Genomic DNA, 21,953 nt, shown 5'->3' on the forward strand with positions numbered 1-21,953 from the left:
GCTTTAAAACAACTTGCATTCTCCTGCTGGAAGACAAATTCAACTGAAGGCAACTTCAGATCATTCCACAAATCCCGCAACCAGTGTGTGTCTACTCTCATGAGAGCCAGAAAACAATCTGTCCAATATCAAGAATCAACTTTAAAACTTGTCTCCCTCCTCTAACACGTGGTGCCGCCTTGTTAAGTCGGTCTCTGGTGTATGATGCCCTTCCTTCCCTTCCCTCGTGTCGAATGACACCACAGCCGACTTCGCTTGTGAGAAGGCCTCAATTTGGTATTCGTTTCAAAATCTTGTGTCCACATCTGTCTCTCTGTCTCTCTGTCTCTCTGTCTCTCTGTCTCTCTGTCTCTCTCTCTCTACCCAGCTTTCCCAGTCAAACCCAACTATTCCTGCATTATCTGTCTTTTGCACCTGAGAAAGTGGACAAGTTTCTGGGAACCCTCAACTCTGACTCTGCAACTGGACCAGATGGCATCAGCTGCTATGCTGCTTTCTAAATACCTGCTATGCTGCTCTTGCACTTCCTCTCTCTGCTCTTTTCACCCTGTCATTTACCACAGGTCATCTTCCATCTGCTTGGAAATCAGTCAACATCACAGTATTACATAAAAAGGTGAAAAAAGCGCATCCCCTCAACTACAGACCAATTAACTTACTTCTAATCATTGGCAAGGTCATGGAATCTGTTATCACAATTGACATAAAATTATTCCTTCTCTCCAACAGCCTCATCTCAGATCATCAATTTGGATTCAGACCAGGTCACTCCACCTTCGACATGCTGCTTCGACTCTCCCAACAATGGATGGAGGCCCTCAATATCAGACATGAGATCAGGGCTGCCTCTTTGGACACATCTTAAGCTATCAATACAGTCTGGCATCCCACCTTGCTCTCCAAACTGTCTGCTTATGGAATCCAAGGCCAAATCTTGGATTACTGACTTCCTCCACTTTCATAGCCAACGTGTGACACTCAAATAGACCCTTTCTTCTCCTCTCCCTGGTAAGGCTGGCATGCCCCAAGGCAGGGTTCTAGGCTCCATCTTATTCCTAATCTTCCTCAATGTCACCGACTCTCTAGAAAATGTTCTTTATCTCTTTTGCCGATGACTCCACATTCCTCATCCTTCTGACAGACAGGCAGCAGCCTCTTCCTTCTCTCAGACCTTGACAAAAATCACAAACTGGTCAAACACTTGGAATATGTTTTTCAATCCTAATAAATCCCACACACTCACTCTCTCTCTAAAAGGACCGTTCCGCAAACCCTCCCATCTACTTTCTCAACAATCTCCTCAAATAAGTTCAGTCACTTGAACTCCTGGATCTAACTCCATTTCAAACCACATTTCAAAGTTGGCCTCCAAAGCCAGATGCCGACTGGGCATCCTCCATCGTGCAAAGTCCTTTCTTGGCACACCTGGGCTCCGATCCACCGACAAGGCTTTCATCCGCAGCTTGATGGAGTACTGCTCTCCCCTCTGGGCTGACTCCCCTGTGTCACATCTTGCTCAGCTTGTCACCATAGAAACCAAAGCTTTCAAGATCATTGGAATCTCTTGAGATGAAGCTAATTCTATGGACCTATCACTCTGCCATCGCCAACAGGTCAGTGCTCTCTCTGTCTTCTTCCACCTCATTTCTGGTCTTGCACCTGTGCCTTCTCCGTTCTTGCCACCCCCGGTATCTGCAGAATACAAGTGGTCTACCAGCAACCCACTCCTAGTGAAACTACCTAAATCCAGAACCACTGCTCACCTCCACTCATTCATTCCTCTTTTTTACCATCCTTCACATCATCTTTAATGTCATTCTTCTCTCCTGGTCTTCAAGACAGCTGTTCACCCCACCATCTCAGGTCACCCGACATCCAAAGTAATTATCTTTTCTCCACCTGTTAAACCAACCCCATCCGCACCAGACATTTTGCTCACGTATCCATCTTGTTCACCCCTTACATTGTCCCCTTCCCCTCATCGTTAACTACATTTCTTGTTTGTCCGTCTCCATCTACTTTCTCCCTCTGCCCTGCTATTGGTTTCCCCCTTTCTCCTGCTGTTCCCTTTATGTTGTATCCTGATCTTTTCTGTGTCCAAGCTCTTCCACGAGCCAAGACCTTGTAGTAAAAAAAATACTGGCATATAGTCTGCTCGAATTAGTTGGTGGATGATCAAGATCCCACTGTGTCCAAGGCAATGAGTCGGTGAGCTATCGCTGGCTTCAATTTTAATCAAGGCTGACATCCAATCCATCATTATACTCGCAAAATGCCAGAGGGTGAGTAGTTTCACTTTTATACTACACTCTGATTTTCTGAAGCAACTGCACCACCAGCAATTATTGCATTGCAGTAGAAATTCAATAGGCAGAAGTGAGACTAATACCTTCCCCAAAGGTACGGTCCAAACAATTGTTCACCAGTGCTCAAGAACTGCTCTACGATCCCATCGAACTCAGACTTGGCAGCAGGTAAGACACCTGGCTCAGCCCAAACACGACTCCTGGGAAAAAAACGAAATTGCAAAAGCAAAACTTTGCCTCAACACTTTCAAAAAACATCTCATTAACCTGTACAAATCTCCATATTTGCCATCATTTGTAAATAATAAGTAACCAAGGTTAGACAGCTTAAGGTGAGTATGCGTACATCTAGGCCAACTCTGATTAGAGGATAGGATGTTAAAGTTTATGCCCAGGATAGTTTTTATCCCTCAACGAATAGTTCAATGAGCAAACTTCATTGCGATAAAATAATGGCCATACGCTATAATGCATTTTTATGGTTTGCAAGCAAGAGACAAACATAAAATAAATGGATACCAACTCATCGGTCTTACCTTGGTCCAATTTCAGCGCTTTCTAGATCACCAATAGCCAAAGCAACGAGGTATGATGGAATGGGCTTGTCCATTGTAAAGCGGAACTCACCATCAGCACTGGGTTCATGCCATTGTGACGCACTCATTATGGCCACCAACCCATGTGGAACCTTAAAATAAAATAAATCAACATGTTCTATCTCATACATTGCCCGATTCATAAACCCAGCAAACAGCGATCCTTCATTTTGAAGTTTTTAATCACAAGGAAGGGTGGTTCCAGAATTATGCAATAAGTCTCACGAATGTTAAAAAGAGACATAATGTTGGCAAAATACATCCCAAGCATGATATTAGATTAAACTAGATGTTATTCATAGAATACTTACCCTGCGCAGTCAACTTGGTGCGAGCCAACTTTTCTGTTTTTGAATGTTTTTTTTTTTTTTCTTTGATCCAATATGGCTGCCAGACCACGTGAGCAATGACATCATAAATTTATATTCTCTAATATAATTGTTGCATAGATCACGTAAATAAATTTCAAATGATCAGACTAAGCGTTGTCCCTGTCAAATTATGACGTCATAATTACGGCATCAATGATGTCATCGTTAACAACACCTATTCCCCATATCCTGGGTACGGTACAATGAACATGGCATTAGGACATTAATTTTTGAGGAGGAAGCCTATTTATTTAGCGTTATATTACATTTCAATATTATTTTAATTACAGCTTAGTTATAAATGGCGTCATAATTGTGGATCACAATTCCACGGCAATCACCATGCCCACCCAATTTGCTACGGTAAATATGTAATGAACAATCACCATTCCACCAGCATTCTTTACAATGAGCCACGTTTCAATTTTTTCCATGGAGTGGTTTTGGAGATAGAGATGCAACGTTTTTCGGATTTTCCAAGATGGTGCCTGTACCACATGACCTATGACGTCATGATTATCATAAAATATTCTGCAGTAGGAGGCATTCCTATGGTGAAAATTTTGTGTCCATCAGACCAACAGTTGCTGAGAATTTTTTTTCACAATGATCGGATAAGTGTTGTACTTGTCGAATTATGACATCATAATAAAAGCACCGATGACATCAGCATTGACAAATCTTATTCCCCATGGGGAGTAGTTGACAATGACAGGTCTCAATTTTTTCCATGGAGTGGTTTCGGAGATATAGAGGTGCAACTGTTTTAGATTTTTCCAAGATGGCGCCTGTACCACGTGACCTATGACGTCATAATTACCATTACAAAAATTATACATGAGGAGCCACTCATATTCTGAAAATTTGTGTCCATCGAATTAACAGTTGGAGGGAATTAATTTTTTTCATACTGATCGGATCAAGCGTTGGACTTGTCGAATTATGACGTAATAATGAAGGCACCGATGACATCATCATCAACATATCTTATTCCCCATGGGGAGTACTTGACAATGAGCCATGTCAATTTTTTCCAATGAGCGGGTTGGGAGATCGAGCTGTAACATTTTTCCAAGATGGCGTCCATACCACGTGACCTATGACGTCATAATTATGAATTTAAAAAGTATATAGGCGGAGGCACTCCTATGGTAAAATTTACTTTCAATCGAACCAAGGTTGCCAAGAAAATTAATTTCAGAAATGCAGACACGTACGCACGCACGTACGCACCCGAATTAGACCGCAATGCAATGAGCAGAAAGAGCTCTATTTCTTGACTTTTGCAACCACCATCTGGCAACTACTTGAAATTTTGTAGAAAGATGAGGAAAAATACATTGAATAAACACACAAAGTCGTCAAGGATAAAACTTGCACATTATTTAGTAATAGTAATTTAAAATTTCAGAACTTCTGTTTGTCGCCCTCTTGAGTCCTGTTGGGGGATTGTATAATAAGGATTATTACTGACTGACTTCCAACGGAATCCTCTCCGCGAGTACGTGATATACGAATTTGGTATGAAATCTTGAAGACTCAATTTATTTTCTATGATCCAGGAACACATTTGAGTTTACATCCTACCCAAAGGATGCTTGGATAACTATGATTTACTGTATTTTCTTTTCTATAATCACTGGTGGATTCTTTGAATGAATAATGGCAAATAGAGCTCCCATCCATGGCATATATGTGCTATTACTCGTCAAAGAAATGTTACATGTGGGTGTTTTTTTTATGCAAATTAATTTACCATGTTTGGTTTTACATCCTATCTGAATGATGCATTGACAACTATGATTTAGTGGCTTTTTTTGGTCTGGAACCACCAGCGGATTAAAAAAAAAAGAATAATGGCACTAACAAAATACAACACCAATCCATAGCATATTTTGTATATTACAGCTTGCTAACTATCCAAGAGATGCTCCATGTATTATTTCATTTAATATTCAATTACTTTCTACATTTTATATGTTCTGCTTGAAATGAATTTTCTCTCTTCTCTGACATCGGGTTCATCAACAATTCCATTCATCTATTCCACTTCATCAAATCCACTCTTCACATCTTGTAAAATCACTGAATTTCTAATTTCCTTTCCTCTCGCAACATACTCCATTACAACAATGAACAAACTTTCCATTTCCCTTTGTCTCATTCAATTTGTTGTGAAATAACAGCTAATTAATTTAAATGCACATTCTTTTTCATTAATAAATGTTGTATTTGTGAACACGACACATGCAAACCAAGCCTCTTCATTTATTTCTGTTGTTGTTTTACTATCTTATTTGAAATTGATGAACTGTCAAAGACGAGACAAAAAGCTTTAAAAGCTTTTTAAGTGCCAATATGTATCAAAACAAAACTGAAACGTTTCGGAGGCAATGTCCATCATACCATAAACCACATCCAATACTAGAATGTATCTCCAGATAAAACAATGTTATTCTTTGTGTCAAAGAAGAATAGAAATTAAGACAACAAAATTTCATAACCAAACACAGTTCAATCATTAAATTACATGTATATGGTAATTGTGCACCATATGACATGTACACATTAATATGTTTAGTTGACAAGATAAACATTGAATATTTCATAATTTCATGGATTATGGATGCTGTTACACATACCTAACCATCTTTGTCCTGTTTCAGAATTACTTATCAATAACAAATATAAATATGCCCTTGGCCAATCACTAGCAAGCATTTTGGTGAGTTGTAACAATTGTCGGAACAAATTAAAACAACTTCTTATGAAATGAGACACTTGATTAAACTTTGTGTAGTAGTTGTTGAAAATTAGATTGAGATTTATAGTGAAATCACTACAGGGATGTACATTATATAGTGGAGATATGATACTCATCCCCACATAACATCTTCCACAAATATGACCAAATGAAGATCATATATTCACAAAGTGTTTGTCATTCTACTGTTCATAACTTAATGCTTTCTGATATATCTTGTGCTCTGACAAGTACACTGGCCTTTACATTATCTAGCAAAATGTACGCATCTAGCAATTGATAAAGAGCATCAAAGGATCACCATGCATGTCTGTAGGCAATCTTTCCTCTTGTAATACCCTGATGTATCACAGGCCAGTAAAATATTCAAGTAATTGCACATTATGTATTGTATTCTTTATGACAGGAACATGTTTTTTTTACCCCTGCATGTCTGACATGACCTTTACACGCAAAATTACATTTGTGTTCATCTATTCAACTCACATTTCATTTAGTACGTCTACAATAAAACATGATTGTACTACATGCAAAGGATGATGGCAAACTTCTAATCTATAATCATCCCAATAATAGTAATGATAAAAGGAATACATGCCCCAAATTATGGCAAAATACATGTCACACAATTATGGCAAATTGGTAAAACTATGTATGTACACAGAGGGTATTCTGGTGACATAGCTTCTGGCACTGTACATTCAGTGGTTAAACTGCAGCTTCATACATTTCAACTAAATAATGCTTAGAGCAGTGAGTAATATCTGTAGTAATACCTACACCCATATGCATTACCGGTAGATGACGAAGCTGCCATTACAATGTTGCAAACATATCAGCTGAGGAAGTTTATAAGGCACATTTCAGAATTATTTTTGCAGCTCTTTTTAAACATTTATTCAGCTTCAGCATCGTATTGTGCGATTCGTACCGTCCTCCCTAAATACTACAACAATATTCTAGATGGCAAAACTAAGCTTGTAAAAAGAGTGTGCAGACTGCTTTGGGGAACACAGTCGCGAATTCTATTGAGCATAGCCAACTTAGAAGAAACAGTTTTCTTTACGTATTGAAACATGCGGGGTCCATGATTAGATCTAATTCTTATCTGTATCGGTAGTGTAGGTTTCTGTACAATCCAGCAAGGTTATCATGACTTGAGTTGTACCTGTGTACAGTGACTTGTGCTTGTGTGCAAATTGCTGATGTTGTGCCAAATTAGTCATAAATATAAAGCTTCGTTCAACTGGGATACATTTTATTTATCCAGCTCTCATATTGCTTCCACATTTGATGAGTATTTGACACATGTTATGTCCTTCCGGCAGGACATTTCATCCACAATTGCCGCTCCTCATCAGGACGGTGAACAGGCTTTGATGAGTAACAGAATAGAATAGAAAAGAATAGAATAGAATCGACTTGTGGACCGTGGGCGGTGTAATTGTCAACTGAATTTGATTGAATTTTTTACTTTCAATCAGGATTTAGTGTTCACACTGTTCTCGTGTTGATCTGATGATCATCGATCATGAGCAGAGAAGATAACACAGGTTGACAACGCTGATACCGATAATGATACGTGATAGACCTTGATGAGTGTTACGTTGGTAACAAATCTTGCTGCCTTCTTTCTACTCAGCCACTGCTGGCCACTCTTTGTACTCAAAGCCGAGTCAGATCATACAGAAAGTATCCTGGCCTGACTCAAACCGAAGTTGAGCCTGGCTTGACTTGACAAGAGGAGGGTCGAGACTAGCTCCGACGGTCGGCGACCGACTATAGACCCCTAATTTATTTGTTTTATAATACAAATTAGACCTAATAAACCATGACATTATACAACGAAATTGACTCTACCAAAATACACAATCTAAAACACTGTTTACGAAGGCCTACCGTGTGGAATGTCCACTTTCAACTTCACTTGATCCTGACCCATGGCGTGATTTAATGCGAGCACCATCCCGGTCGAATTCCAGACTTTCTGCATTCACAGCAATCGCACTTTCCGGGCTCCCATCCAACTCTTTCCACAGCTCGGCACATTCTTTGAATTTTTTAAAACTTTTCTCACTGAAAGAAAGAACCTTGCCATGCGTGTCTACTGTGTGAATGTAGCAAAATGCAGAAGATTTTCCTTCGGAATCTGCCTCAGACGACATGGAAGACACATACGGCATGTAGGTCGCCATGTTGTTTAGTATCGCGCAAAGGTAACAAGAGGCATAATTGGTTAAGAGGAGATGGCGATTGCGGTTTCGCGTAAGACACGCGCTGTGATTGGTCAATATTTTGGATAGGAAAAGCTAATTTTTTGTTCGTTTTTTCTCATTTTCTCTCTTTTGTGCAAGTTATATTCTTGACGAGTTTCACAAACTTACTGAAATATATTCATATACATCATGTTAGGATATTATGTAGTTGCAGCACGGTGGTCACAAAAGTGAAAGATTTTCGGGGTCAGCATGCAGTCTAAATGCCTAACCCTGCTTTTCGCTTCGTGAGTGCAGGGTAACTAGAACGGCACTCGGGAGTGAGTAGTGAGCATACTCAGCCAGGGTGAAACAGTTTATGTTTTGTATCCCACTGATAGGCCGGATCTGGATTCGGACCTGAACCAAATCTAATCGGCTTGTTCGCGTCACCAAACCAACTCATTCACCAAGTTTATTCATAACTCGTCCATAACTTTTTTTAAATATCATGTTATATATCGCTTTTTGCCCGATCTCTCAATGGTGAAGAATCACTTAAGAATTTAATAATTATCGTATCCGAATTAATATCCAGATCTTCACCAAAATTGAATAGATTTGTTCTTGTCACACATCCAACCAGTCTACCAAGTTTCGTCCAAATCCGTCCATAACTTTTTGAGATATCCTGCTATATATCGGTTTTGACCCCATCTCTCAATGAAGAAGAATCATTTTTTTAAATCTAGTATCTGGATCCGTATTCAGATCTTCACCAAAATCGAATCAATTCCTCCTTGTCACACACAAAACTTGCCCACCAGGTTTCATCCGAATCTGTCCATAACTTTGAGATCGTGTTCACAGACAGACAGACAAACAGACAGGGGTGAAAACGTAACCTCCATCCACATTCAGTGGCAGATGTAACAAAAATTGAATTGAGGATCTGGCATTTTTTTTTTTTTGGTTTTTTACATCGATTGTATATCTGGTGGCCAAGCTGTGGGGTATTCTGGTAGTTAGTGTCTTCAGAAAGTATTCACACCCCTTGACTTTTTTCACATTTTGTTGTTACAGCTCGAATTTAAAATGCATTACGTTGACATTTTTTGTCACTGATCGACACAAAATACCCCATAATGTCAGTGGATTTTTCATTTTTTTATAATTTTTTACAAAACAATTTAAAATGAAAACCTGAAATGTCTTGAGTCAAGTATTCAACGCCTTTGCTATGACACTCCAAATTGAGCTCAGGTGCATCCAATTTCCTGTGATCATCCTTGAGAAGTCTCCAGAACTTAATTGGAATCCACCTATGGCCAATTCAATTGATTATACATGATTTTGACAGAAACACACCTTTCTACAGACTTGGCATTTAATATGGAATTTTTTTTTGTGGGAGTGAACTTACTTTTCAAGATGTCTTAGAACCAAAAGTTCATTGGAATTATGTTGAAATTATTCTAGATTTTGTTAATGTGACCTTTAAAAGAAACAAAAACCACATTTGACATTTCAAAGCAAATAAATTGATCCTTGAAAGTGATGTAAACCGATATCGAACTCAATTCACGGACAGTACTGTGTTAAACTTCTGCACGTTTTCCAGAAGTATCTTTATTTTGCACATTAGCCAAATTCTTTTTTAACAAAAACAAAAGTTAAATTACGACTGGGATTACGGACAGTAAAATTACAGTTCAGTACTTCGTGTAACCCCCACGAGCATTCAGGAGAGCACGTACACGTTGAGGCATGCTGTTCACGAGATTTGCCAAGGTTTGGACAGGAATCGCTTGCCCTGCAGTGACAATAGCCTGCTGCAATTCACGCACAGAGGTGGGCTGCTGGTCCAAGTTGTCGATTTGACGCGTTAATTCTGCCCACAAGTTCTCTATCGGATTCATATCCGGGGACATGGCAGGCCACTCCGTATGCTCTACACCACGGTCAGCAAGAAAGTGTTGGATCATGCGAGCACGATGAGGCCGTGCATTGCCATCTTGGAAGACAAAGTTTCCTCGAAAGGCTGCACGAGCAAATGGAAGCAATGTTTCTTCCAGAATGGCCCTGCACTTGAACTGGTTCAGGTTTCCATTCAGAACAACCAGGTCAGTTTTGCCCCCTGCATGAAAAGCAGCCCAAACGGTCACCCCACCACCTCCAGCTTGGACTCTTGGCACTATACAATCTTTGTTGGAGGCTTCATGCACTTGTCTGCGCACTCGGACGCGGCCATCTTGACGATAGACCAGAAATCTAGACTCGTTACTGAAGATCACATGATTCCAGTGTCCCGGCTGCCATTGACGGTGCTCTCTGGCCCACTGCAATCGGCGCTGGCAGTGTTGTCTGGTCAGGCGTGGCTTTCTCAGGGGACGTCTGGCACGATAGCCTGCTTGAACCAGTCGTTGGTTGACTCGCCTTCTGGATACAGGCACATTTGTCAGTTGCTGCCATTCAGCCCTAAGCCGATTAGCTGACTTGGTACGGCCATTGCGGACTAACCGGTGCAGCTGGCGATCATCCCTCCTTGTGGTTCTGCGGGGACGTCCTGGCCTCGGTATTGGAGTAGGGATACCCCTCTGAGCATTTCGTTTCAGGATCTTTGACACCTGACCTTGAGTGATGCCATACTGCTGAGCATTAGCACACTCTTTCATGCTGTAATTTCGTAAAGCCACCACTCCATGACAAACAGCATTGTCGAGTTGACGGACCATCTCCAGAGGAAGCGGCAATCACTTTTGGAGACGTGCAGCAGTTTTCCACTAATACAGAACGCAACAACCCTTGTATACCCGACTGTGAAGCCAATCGTCAAATGCACCTGTCCGTACATTTTGCCACGCCACCTGTGATATAATCCTGTTGTTGACTTCTTGCTGCGACAGACAATCGGTGACATGGTTCTTTTAACAAATAAATCACCAAAGTGTAAAAGAAACCCACCAGATTGATATACTGAGTTAAGAAAGTAAACCCAAGTCAAGAAAAAAAAAATATTCCATATTAAATGCCAAGTCTGTATATAAGGTCCCACAGTTGACATTGCATGTCAGAGTCCACCATGAAACCATGAAACTACCATGAAGTCAAACTCTACATTGTCAAGAAACAAGATCCGTCAAGTCATCCAGTCAAGAAACTCTACCATGGAGTCCAAGGAACTGTCCGTATAACTCCGAGATATAATTGTGAGGAGGCCTAGATCTGGGGAAGGGTATAAAACAATTTCTAGAATCTAGAGTGTTAAAAATTCCCAAGAGCACAGTGAGCTCCATCGTTAGGAAATGGAAAGAATATGGAACTACCCAGACTCTTCCTGGAGCTGCCCGTCCAACAAAACTGAGCAACTCGGCAAGAAGAACCTTGGTCAGGGAGGTGACCAACAAAGGCCACTCGGACAGAACTACAGAGTTCCTTGGCTGAGATTGAAGAACCTGCCAGAAGATCGACAATCTCTGCAGCACTTCACAAATCTAGGCTTTATGGGAGAGAGAACAGGCAGAAGCCACTCCTGAGAAAAAGGCACATGACAGCACACCTGGACTTTCCAAAAAGGCTAGTGAGACTGAGAGCATGAGGCAAAATATTCTGTGGTCTGACGAGACTAAAATTGAACTCTTTGGTCTGAATGCAAAGTGCTACGTCTGGTGGAAACCGAGTACAGCTCATCATCCATTTACCATCATCCCTACCGTGAAGCATGGTGGTGGCAGCATCACGCTGTGGAGATGCTTTTCAGTGGAAGGGACTGGGAGACTTGTAAGGATAGAGGGAACAATGAATGGAGCCAAATACAAGCAAATCCTTGAGGAGAACATGCTTCAGAGTGCAAAACACCTTAGACTGCAGTGAAGATTTACGTTCCAACAGGACAATGACCCCAAGCATACATCCAAAGCAACACTGGAATAGCTTCAGAACAAGAAAGTGAAAGTTCTTGAGTGGCTCAGGGCCAAAGCCCAGACTTGAATCCCATTGAGAATCTGTGGAAAGACGAAGATTGCTGTTCAGCAGATGCTCCCCATCCAACCTGACAGACCTTGAGCAAATCTACAAGGAAGAATGGGAGAAACTCCCCAAATCCAGATGTGCCAAGCTGTAATCACTGACAAACGCGCTTCTACGAAGTATTGACTCAGGGGGTGAATACTTATTGACTCAAGACATTTAAACTTTTCATTTATAATTATTTTGTAAAATGTTTGAAAAATATTTCCACTTTGACATTATGGGGAACTTTTGACATTACTTTGACTGACATTATGTATGGGGCATTATGTGTAGATCAGTGACAAAAACAATCTCAATTTAATCCATTTTTAATTCAGGCTGTAACACAACAAAATGTGAAAAAGTCAAGGGGTGTGAATACTTCCTGAAGGCGCTGTATATGCCTAATGCTTTGCAATAAATGTACAGGTGCACCTTTATTGTGGCCGAGTATGTGATCTTCACGGTAGGTGTGTCTGCGCAGGGGAAGAATGAGCGGTTGAGGACAGCCTGGCCCTGAGTGTAGAAGAAAGGTTTCACCTTGCCTGCAGTTTGCTCAGGTTCCAACCAACACACCTGAAAGACAATAAAGGATGCTTTCAGTTCACTCAAGCTGGCAGGATAGCCCTGAGGAATGCACACTCACCTCCAAACTGTCTAGCCTGGTTTGAATACCAACCCAGCACTAAATCCCTTGGATGGATGTTAAAAAGGCATCCAATCTGCTGGCATGTGTTGGTGAATCATACAGTTTCCTTCAGGAAGAGTAGGTGGTTATGGGGGGAATTAACCTGTCCACGATCCCTTGGGGAATTTACCCATCTGAGATGCATGGGGGAATTTACCCATCTGCGATCCTAAGAGAAATTGACCCGTCCCAGAGTGGGGGAAATGACATGTCCACGATGCCGGGAAATGAGGGGGAGAATTATACCATCTTTGAATCTGGGATAAATAATTAACCCATGTGCAAAGACAGATAAACCATGGAAGTGAAGTGATTGCATTGAGAGGCTCGGTTATTCTACGTCTCGAGTCAACAATGAACCAACCATACACCGCTTCAATCCAGTAACTTTGCAGTCACGACAAATGGATTGCAGTGTTCTGATTATATTTACTTTATTATTATTAACGTTATTATTATTATTGTTACAAAAACTATACTACCGTATTAAGAAACCTGGGCTAATTTGTCCGAAGTGGCCTGAAGATGAGGCATGAAGGCATGAAGCCTGAGGCCTATATGTACTTTGTCGTTCGAAGAGACGTAACACCGATGCTTTCGATATTTGATGGTCATTTTAACAATCGGTTTGTTTGTGTTTCACACTGAATGAAAAAGATAAAGGTAGAGCATGGAGATTGTGATACAGTGCATTCAGAAAGTATTCAGACCCCTTCACTTTTTTCACATTTTGTTATGTTGCAGCCTTATGCTGAAATCGTTTAAATTCATTTTTCCCCTCATCAATCTACACTCAATACAATACCCCATAATGAGAAAGAGAAAACAGGATTTTAGAAAATTTTGCAAATTTATTAAAAAGAAAAAACTGAAATATCACATTTATATAAGTATTCAGACCCTTTGCTATGACACTTGAAATTTAGCTCAGGTGTTTCCCATTTCTCTTGATCATCTTTGAGATGTTTCTACACCTTGATTGGAGTCCACCTGTGGTAAATTCAATTGATTGGACATGATTTGGAAAGGCACACACCTGTCTATATCAGGTCTCACAGCTGACAATGCACATCAGAGCAAAAACCAAGCCATGAGGTCGAAGGAACTGCCTGCAGAGCTCAGAGACAGGATTGTGTCGAGGCACAGATCTGGGGAAGTCTAAAAAATATATCTGCTGCATTGAAGGTTCCCAAGAGCACAGTGGCCTCCATAATTGTTAAATGGAAGAAGTTTGGAACAACCAGGAGTCTTCCTAGAGCTGGCCGCCCGGCCAAACTGAGCAATCGGGGGAGTAGGGCCTTGGGAAGAGAGGTGACCAAGAACCCGATGGTAACTCTGGCTGAGCTCCAGAGATCCTGTGTGGAGATGGGAGAAACTTCCAGAAGGACAACCATCACTGCAACACTCCACCGATCTGGGCTTTATGGCAGAGTGGCAAGGCGGAAGCCTCTCCTCAGTGAAAGACACATGAAAGCACGCTTGGAGTTTGCAAAAAAACACCTAAAGGACTCTCAGACTGTGAGAAACAAGATTCTGTGGGCTTTCATGTGTCTTTCACATGTGTCGTGCGGCCAGCTCGAGGAAGAGTCCTGGTTGTTCCAAACTTCTTCCATTTAAGAATTATGGAGGCCACTCTGCTCTTGAGAACCTTCAATGCAGCAGAGATTTTTTGTCGGCTTCCCCAGATCTGTGCCTCGACACAATCCTGTCTCTGAGCTCTGCAGGCAGTTCCTTCGACGTCATGGCTTGGTTTTTGCTCTGATATGCATTGTCAGCTGTGAGACCTTGTATAGACAGGTGTGTGCCTTTCCAAATCATGTCCAATCAAGTGAATTCACCACAGGTGGACTCCAATCAAGGTGTAGAAACATCTCAAAGATGATCAAGAGAAATGGGAGGCACCTGAGCTAAATTTCAAGTGTCATAGCAAAGGGTATGAATACTTACGTCAATGTGATATTTCAGTTTTTTCTTTTTAATAAATTTGCAAAACTTTCTAAAATCCCGTTTTCTCTTTGTCATTTTGGGGTATTGAGTGTAGATTGATGAGGGGAAAAATGAATTTAAACGATTTCAGCACAAGGCTGCAACATAACAAAATGTGAAAAAAGTGAAGGGGTCTGAATACTTTCTGAATGCAGTGTATGACAGGTTCGACGATACGTTGGGCTTGAACGAAATTGGAATTAAACTGGCAGAGTGTGGAGTTAATTGGTACGCTGTAATGACATCACAGACGTAAACACATCACATCACTCCTGTCATGTGATCAGATCCTCAGCTCTGATTGGTGTACCTTTGTGAGGGATATACATGGACAGACAAACATTGTTCTAGACATTGTTCATTCACAACATGTTAAACATTGTTCTTGACAAACATTGTTCAGAAACGTTAAATCCCGCGATACGTAAAAACATTACGTTGAGCAACACAAACATCATGAAAGGTATTTGGTTTATTTCAGCATTCTTCTCTTCGTTGGTCCAATTACAACGACAAAGTACCGAAAATAGGAATCGAGATTCTTTTCAACAACAAGAAACCTCGAGGCGTGAATTTGAAGAAGGAAGATTTATGTCACCTGTTGAAGTCCCAAAGCTATGACTTGTATGACTATTTGAAAACCTGTTTGTTATTCTTATACTGGATTCGAAATACTATACTGGAAATAGCTCGTGCACCACAAAGGGCAACGTTGGTAACAAAGTGCATTGGCCAGGTATATTGCTCTACACCTGTACCTGCACAGAGTCTGTTGTGCAAGACTCTTAAAAGGAGGAAAACACGTTTATTGCTTATTTGTAATTGAGATTTTAAACACCGATGACGTCATCCTCTGGGTAAAGAGGGTTGCTTGTTAACCCGAGGTCATTACTCAATGTGATCACTTGAGGAGTTTAACATATGTCTGTATGGGAGGGTTGAAGTCATGGATCCTCGGTGGTCTGTCGAGTTGAGGTGATCACCAGTTCACTCACGACACGTTAAATCCTGTGACACGTTAAATCATGCGACACACGACACCTTAAATCCCATGACACGCGACGTGATAAATCCCATGCATGTTAAATCCCATGACACGTGACACGTTAAATCCCATGACACGCGACACGTTAAATCCCATGACACGCGACACGTTAAATCCCATGACACGTGACACCTTAAATCCCGTGACCTGCGACACGTTAAATCATGCCACACACGGCACCTTAAATCCCATGACACGTGACACGCTAAATCCTGGGACACGTTTCATGTTAAATCCCCTGACACACGTTTCATGTTAAATCCCCTGACACACATTTCATGTTAAATCCCCTGACACACATTTCATGTTAAATCCCCTGACACACGTCATGTTAAATCCCCTGACACACGTCATGTTAAATCCCCTGACACGTCATGTTAAATCCCGTGACATGCGACATGATACATCACACAACACGTTAAATCCCGCGACATCCGACACGTTAAATCACGTGGCACGTCAAATCACGTGCCTGACACGTTAAATCCCATGACCTGTGACATTAAATCCCGTGACCTGTGATAGGTTAAACCATGCAACACACGACACCTTAAATCCCGTGACACATGACATGTTAAATCCCGTGACACGCGACATGTAAAATCCCATGACCTGCGACACATTAAATCCCGTGACGTGACACGTTAAATCATGCGACACACGACACCTTAAATCCCATGACACGCGACATGATAAATCCCATGCATGTTAAATCCCATGACACGCGACACGTTAAATCCCATGACACGCGACACGTTAAATCATGCGACACCTTAAATCCTGTGACACGTTAAATCATGCCACCCACACCCACACACACACACACACACACACACGACACCTTAAATCCCATGATGCATGGCATGTTAAATCACATGACACACGACATGATAAATCCCGTGACCTGTGACACGTTAAATCATGCCATTCACGACACCTTAAATCCCATGACACATGACATGTTAAATCCCGTGACACGCGACATGATAAATCCCGTGGTACGCGACATGATAAATCCCGTGACATGCGACATGCTAAATCCCGGGACACATTTCATGTTAAATCCCACGACACACATGTTAAATCCTGTGACATGTGACATGATACATCACACAACACGTTAAATCCCATGACCTGTAACATGTTAAATCCTGCGACATGACACGTTAAATCCTGTGACATGTTAAATCACGTGAACCTGACAGGCGACATAAGACATCACGCGACACATTAAATCCTGCGACATCCGACACGTTAAATCACACAACACGTTAAATCACGTGACCTGACATGTTAAATCCCATGAACTGTGACACGTTAAATCCCGTGACCTGTGACACGTTAAATCCCGTGACCTGTGACACGTTAAACCATGCGACACGCGACACCTTAAATCCCGTGACACACGCGATGTTAAATCCCGTGACACGTGACATGTTAAATCCCGTGACACGCGACATGTTAAATCCCATGACACGCGACATGTTAAATCCCGTGACACGCGACATGTTAAATCCCGTGACACGCGACATGTTAAATCCCGTGGCACGCGACATGTTAAATCTCGTGGCACACGACATGTTAAATCCCGTGACACGCGACATGTTAAATCCCGTGGCACACGACATGTTAAATCCCGTGGCACGCGACATGTTAAATCCCGTGGCACGCAACGTTAAATCCCGTGGCACGCGACATGTTAAATCCCGTGACACGCGACATGTTAAATCCCGTGACACGCGACATGTTAAATCCCGTGACACGCGACATGTTAAATCCCGTGACACGCGACATGTTAAATCCCGTGACACGCGACATGTTAAATCCCGTGACACACGACATGTTAAATCCCGTGACACACGACATGTTAAATCACATGACACGTAACATGTCAAATCCCGTGACACACGACACGCCTGTGTTTAAAACATATGTGGCTCCATGAGGCGTCGGGCTGATCCTTACCCCTGGACCATCACCTGCAGCATACTCCACTGTGATGTTCAGCAGTTGCCCGGCTTTGGGAGGCTCCCGCAGAGCGATGTGCAGCGCTGATCCGAAACCAGTGAACGGACGGATCTCGTACGAGAGCTCGTCCCCGGACACACGTTTGTGAACGTCGTGCGATTGTCCCGGTGGGTCGTGACGCACCGCGCGCAGCTCCAACGAGGGGTGCACGTCCAGCACGAGTTCGTGCGCAGGTTTCACGCACAACGTGCGCAGCGTCACTCGGCCCTCGAGACGGCGCGTTCCCGGATCCCCGTGCAGATCCAAGTGGACGTGCTCCACGAGGAAGTGATCCGTGTTCGCGGCAGAGCTGGTATCGCGGTGCGAGGCCATGACCGGGTCGAACAGCTAAGAGGAAACGAGTACGGAGATGTGAGCAAGGATGTGGGGGAGGAGCCAGGGGCTGGCGAAAAGAGGAAGAACAAGAAGAGGGAACATGAGATCGGTTCGCAAGATCATGCGCGGAATTGTTCAAAAAAGACACAAACCACTTATGCTCCACGTTACAAGCAAATAAACAGCAATGAGAGGATATTCACTCAAAACAATTTGACGGAGGAAGTCGCACGTTAAATGGTAATGTTGGTGTATATAAATAAATAAATAATTCAAGGTGGTGTGTTGGTCGTGAAGATGATAAAGTTGGTTTATAAAAATAAATAAGTAATTCAAGGTGGTGTGTTGGTCGTGAAGATGATAAAGTTGGTTTATAAAAATAAATAAGTAATTCAAGGTGGTGTGTTGGTCGTGAAGATGATAAAGTTAGTGTATAATAATAGTGTGGAGCTGTGCTCTCACGTCGAACTCCAACAATATGGACGCGACAACGAGCTGATTTTCACTGAGTTGTTTATTCCGAGCTCGGCACGAATGCACTGAAAAAGGCTACGCCGAGCGGCAATATATCTTTCAAATTCAAACAGTCAGCCACGCCTCTCAACGGGGCGTGGTATGCAACCCGACCCGAGTGACCGCCCGCTGATTACGTCACCGGCCGGTACAAGAGAATTGTGTCCGGTAACCGCTCCATGCGCCCCCCAGAATTCACTTGTACAGGGAGAGTCAGTTTGTGGGGGGCCTGATAGTGGGGCAACTTAGCATAACAATTGTGCATTTTATGAGGAAAGCACCAAATTTGGCACACGAGTAGACTATCCTATTAACAGATTTGGATATTGGACCATCTCAAATTCAGCCCCTGATGGCTGTGGCAGCCATTTTCCAAAATGACACCTTCAGCTTGTTCCGACGAATTGCATCATCAATTGGCTTGGTCCTTTCCACCAGGCATTCTCTGGTGAAAGCCTGGAATTGCTCTTGGCCAATCTTCTTCACATTCCTGACAGTCTCAACTGCAGCAGGACCTGCAATTTCTTTTGTCAAGGACAACCAGATCCATGCTCTCTTCCTCAAAGGGGTTGCCAAGCTCTTCTATGACGCTGACAAGGGCGAGGATATCCTTGGCGAAAGAGGTCTGCACACTTGGTGTCTGGTCGTGATGACGTGTGTCCTCTCGCCTCCCCCAGTGTTGATGGCCATCTTGGAACTCTTCTATGGCCCTGGCAACTTCTGGCCCGGCAATCATCCAACGCCGCAAGGCACTTGGGTTGTCAGTGAGGCCGACTGCTCCACCATCTCCTTTGATGCAGGCGTTATTCTGTTCATGCGCCCGGTCGATTGGGATCGAAGAGAACACCTTCTTCGTCTTCTGTACAGTGAAATTGCCAGCCCTGAATTATCTGGCTACATCTGGGTGCTTCATTGGGAGTGCAACCGTGTCCCTCAGGTGAACAGGGACCCACCTGGCATAGTGTGTGTGGTCTAAGGCATGGAACCATGGGACCAGTTCCGTCAGGGCATCAAGGTACATCGTGAATGAAGCCTGCCGCAGAGAAGGCACGTAGACCAGTACCAACATCTCTAGTTCCAGCACAGTTGCCCAGTACTGAAAGTTGGGAATGTCTTCTCCTCTCTGGTGACACCTGTCTTCGAACTCAGGCAGGTCTTCTGCATCATCAGCATATGTCATACAGTGGCGTTCATACGCACGGTGTTGCAGGATGTGCAGTGCCGCTGCAGTGATTTGATGAGCTCTTCTTGTGCGGGTGACGTGGGCAGCTCGCAGGAAGGAGTCGGCCGTCCCTGGCGTTGCAATCTCAGCTTGCAAATCTGCAAAATATGCAAATCTTGCAAAAATCTAATCTCTGAATCTGAGATGGTCCAATATCCAGATCTTTTCATAATATGATAGTCTACGAGTGTGCCAAATTTGGTGCTTTCCTCACAAAATGCACAATTGTTATGCTATATTTAGCTTAGCTGCCGGACTATTAATGACCCGGCCGAAACGACCCCTGGCGATTCGTGTGGGGGTGGGAGGCGGCTTGGTGGCGGATGGTCGGGCGTGGGGCTTGGTCGACGGGGGACGGCCCCGCCATGGAGGAAGGGCCAACCGTGGAGGTTGGTCGAGGTCCAAATGGGCCGACGAGGCGGTCCACGGAGATATGGTCCGGTTTGCCGCCAATGTCGACGACGAACGACTTGTCGCCCCTCCTCAAGACCCGAAAAGGCCCATCATACGGCGGCCGGAGTGGTCCCCGGTGCACGTCGTGGCGTACAAAAACGTACTTCGCTGTGCAAAGCGCTGGGGGGACATGGGGTTGAGGACAGCCATGATGAGACGTGGGCAGCGGGGCAAATCTCCTGTCCGCCTCCTGGAGGACCGAGCATTGGCGAGCCGCGGACCAGGGGCCGGTGGCGTCGGGGATGAACTCCCCCGGCACGCGCAGTGGTTGGCCGTAGACCAGCTCGGCGGTAGAAGCCTGGAGGTCTTCTTTAGGGGCCGTCCGGAGGCCCAATAGCACCCACGGGAGCCTGTCAGCCCAACCGTCGTCCTGGAGGCTGGCCCTGAGAGCGGCCTTCATTGAGCGGTGAAACCTCTCGCACAAGCCGTTGGCCTGGGGGTGGTAAGGCCGTGGTGCGGTGAAGTTTGACCCCCAAGGCCTGAGCGACCGCGCCACAAAGCTCAGAGGTGAACTGTGGGCCTCTGTCAGAGGAGATGTCCGAGGGGGCGCCGATGAAGGCCTGCGCCACGTCGGCGGACGTCGTTGACGTCAGCGGGACGGCCTCCGGCCACCTGGTGGTCCTGTCCACCATCGTGAGGAGATGGGTGAAGCCCCGCGAGGGGGGAAGGGGTCCCACCAAGTCCACATTGACGTGGTCGAAACGTCGCGCGGGCACATCGAATGGTGCCAACGGGGCCTGGGTGTGCCGGTGGACCTTCGCACGCTGGCAGGCGACACAGGCGTTGGCCCAGTCGCGGACGTCCTTCCGGAGCCCGTGCCAGACGAATTTCGCTGCCACGAGCTTCTGCGACGCTTTCCGGCCCGGGTGGGAAAGGCCGTGGATGGCGTCAAAAACGAGCCGTTGCCATCCAGCGGGCACAATGGGACGAGGTTGTCCCAGGGAAACGTCGCACAGGAGAACTGTGCCTGTGTCCTTGAAGGGGACGTCGGACAACCGCAGGCCCGTGTCCGCTGTCCGGAGGGCTTGCACCGCGGGGTCGGAGACCTGGTCGGCCGCCATGCGGGCATAATCCACGCCGAGGTGGACGGCGCCCACGACGGACCGGGAGAGGCAATCGGCCACAGCATTGTCCTTGCCCGCGACGTGCCGGATGTCCGTCGTGAATTCGGACACGGCGGAGAGGTGGCGCTGCCAATCAGGGCTCACAGGGTGTGGCTGCAGCACTGCGTCACAGGGCGTGGTTGGAAGGATCGAGAAGGCTCAGGGCGTGGCAGATATAAGCTGTTGCGCAAAGCCACCAGGAGGAGTAAGTGGAGTCGAGCGTCGAGCAGTTGGCGGTGAGTTGGCATTGAGTGAAGAGTTGAAGGAGCGCGGTTCAGTAGTAGAGCTTGAAAGATACGAGATCGGAGGAAGACGCGCATGAACCAAGATACGCGCTCATATGAAAGTGACACACGG

The 21,953-nt window shown here is 44.2% G+C and overlaps 1 protein-coding gene across 3 annotated transcripts in view; it reads right to left on the reverse strand.

Moving 5' to 3' along the window:
• RNPEP (arginyl aminopeptidase) overlaps window positions 1-18,846 on the reverse strand; it is a 55,532-nt gene extending 36,686 nt beyond the window's left edge. Inside the window, exons 1-5 of one of the 3 annotated variants that reach the window (XM_068111827.2) lie at window positions 18,768-18,846; window positions 17,928-18,372; window positions 12,679-12,819; window positions 2,843-2,994; window positions 2,390-2,506 (exon numbers count right to left, since the gene is read on the reverse strand). In XM_068111827.2, the coding sequence (XP_067967928.2) occupies window positions 2,390-2,506; window positions 2,843-2,994; window positions 12,679-12,819; window positions 17,928-18,302 (785 nt within the window). In that variant the 5' untranslated portion in view covers window positions 18,303-18,372; window positions 18,768-18,846. Of the gene's footprint in view, window positions 1-2,389; window positions 2,507-2,842; window positions 2,995-7,936; window positions 7,975-12,678; window positions 12,820-17,927; window positions 18,373-18,767 lie in introns of those variants that run through there. The other 2 variants (XM_078775362.1, XM_078775363.1) reach the window with 2 other exon arrangements.
• Window positions 18,847-21,953: the final 3,107 nt, after the last annotated feature.

The sequence above is a fragment of the Myxine glutinosa genome, chromosome 4 (genome assembly GCF_964187855.1).
Source record: "Myxine glutinosa chromosome 4, kmMyxGlut1.1, whole genome shotgun sequence".
NCBI classification, from domain to species: domain Eukaryota; kingdom Metazoa; phylum Chordata; class Myxini; order Myxiniformes; family Myxinidae; genus Myxine; species Myxine glutinosa.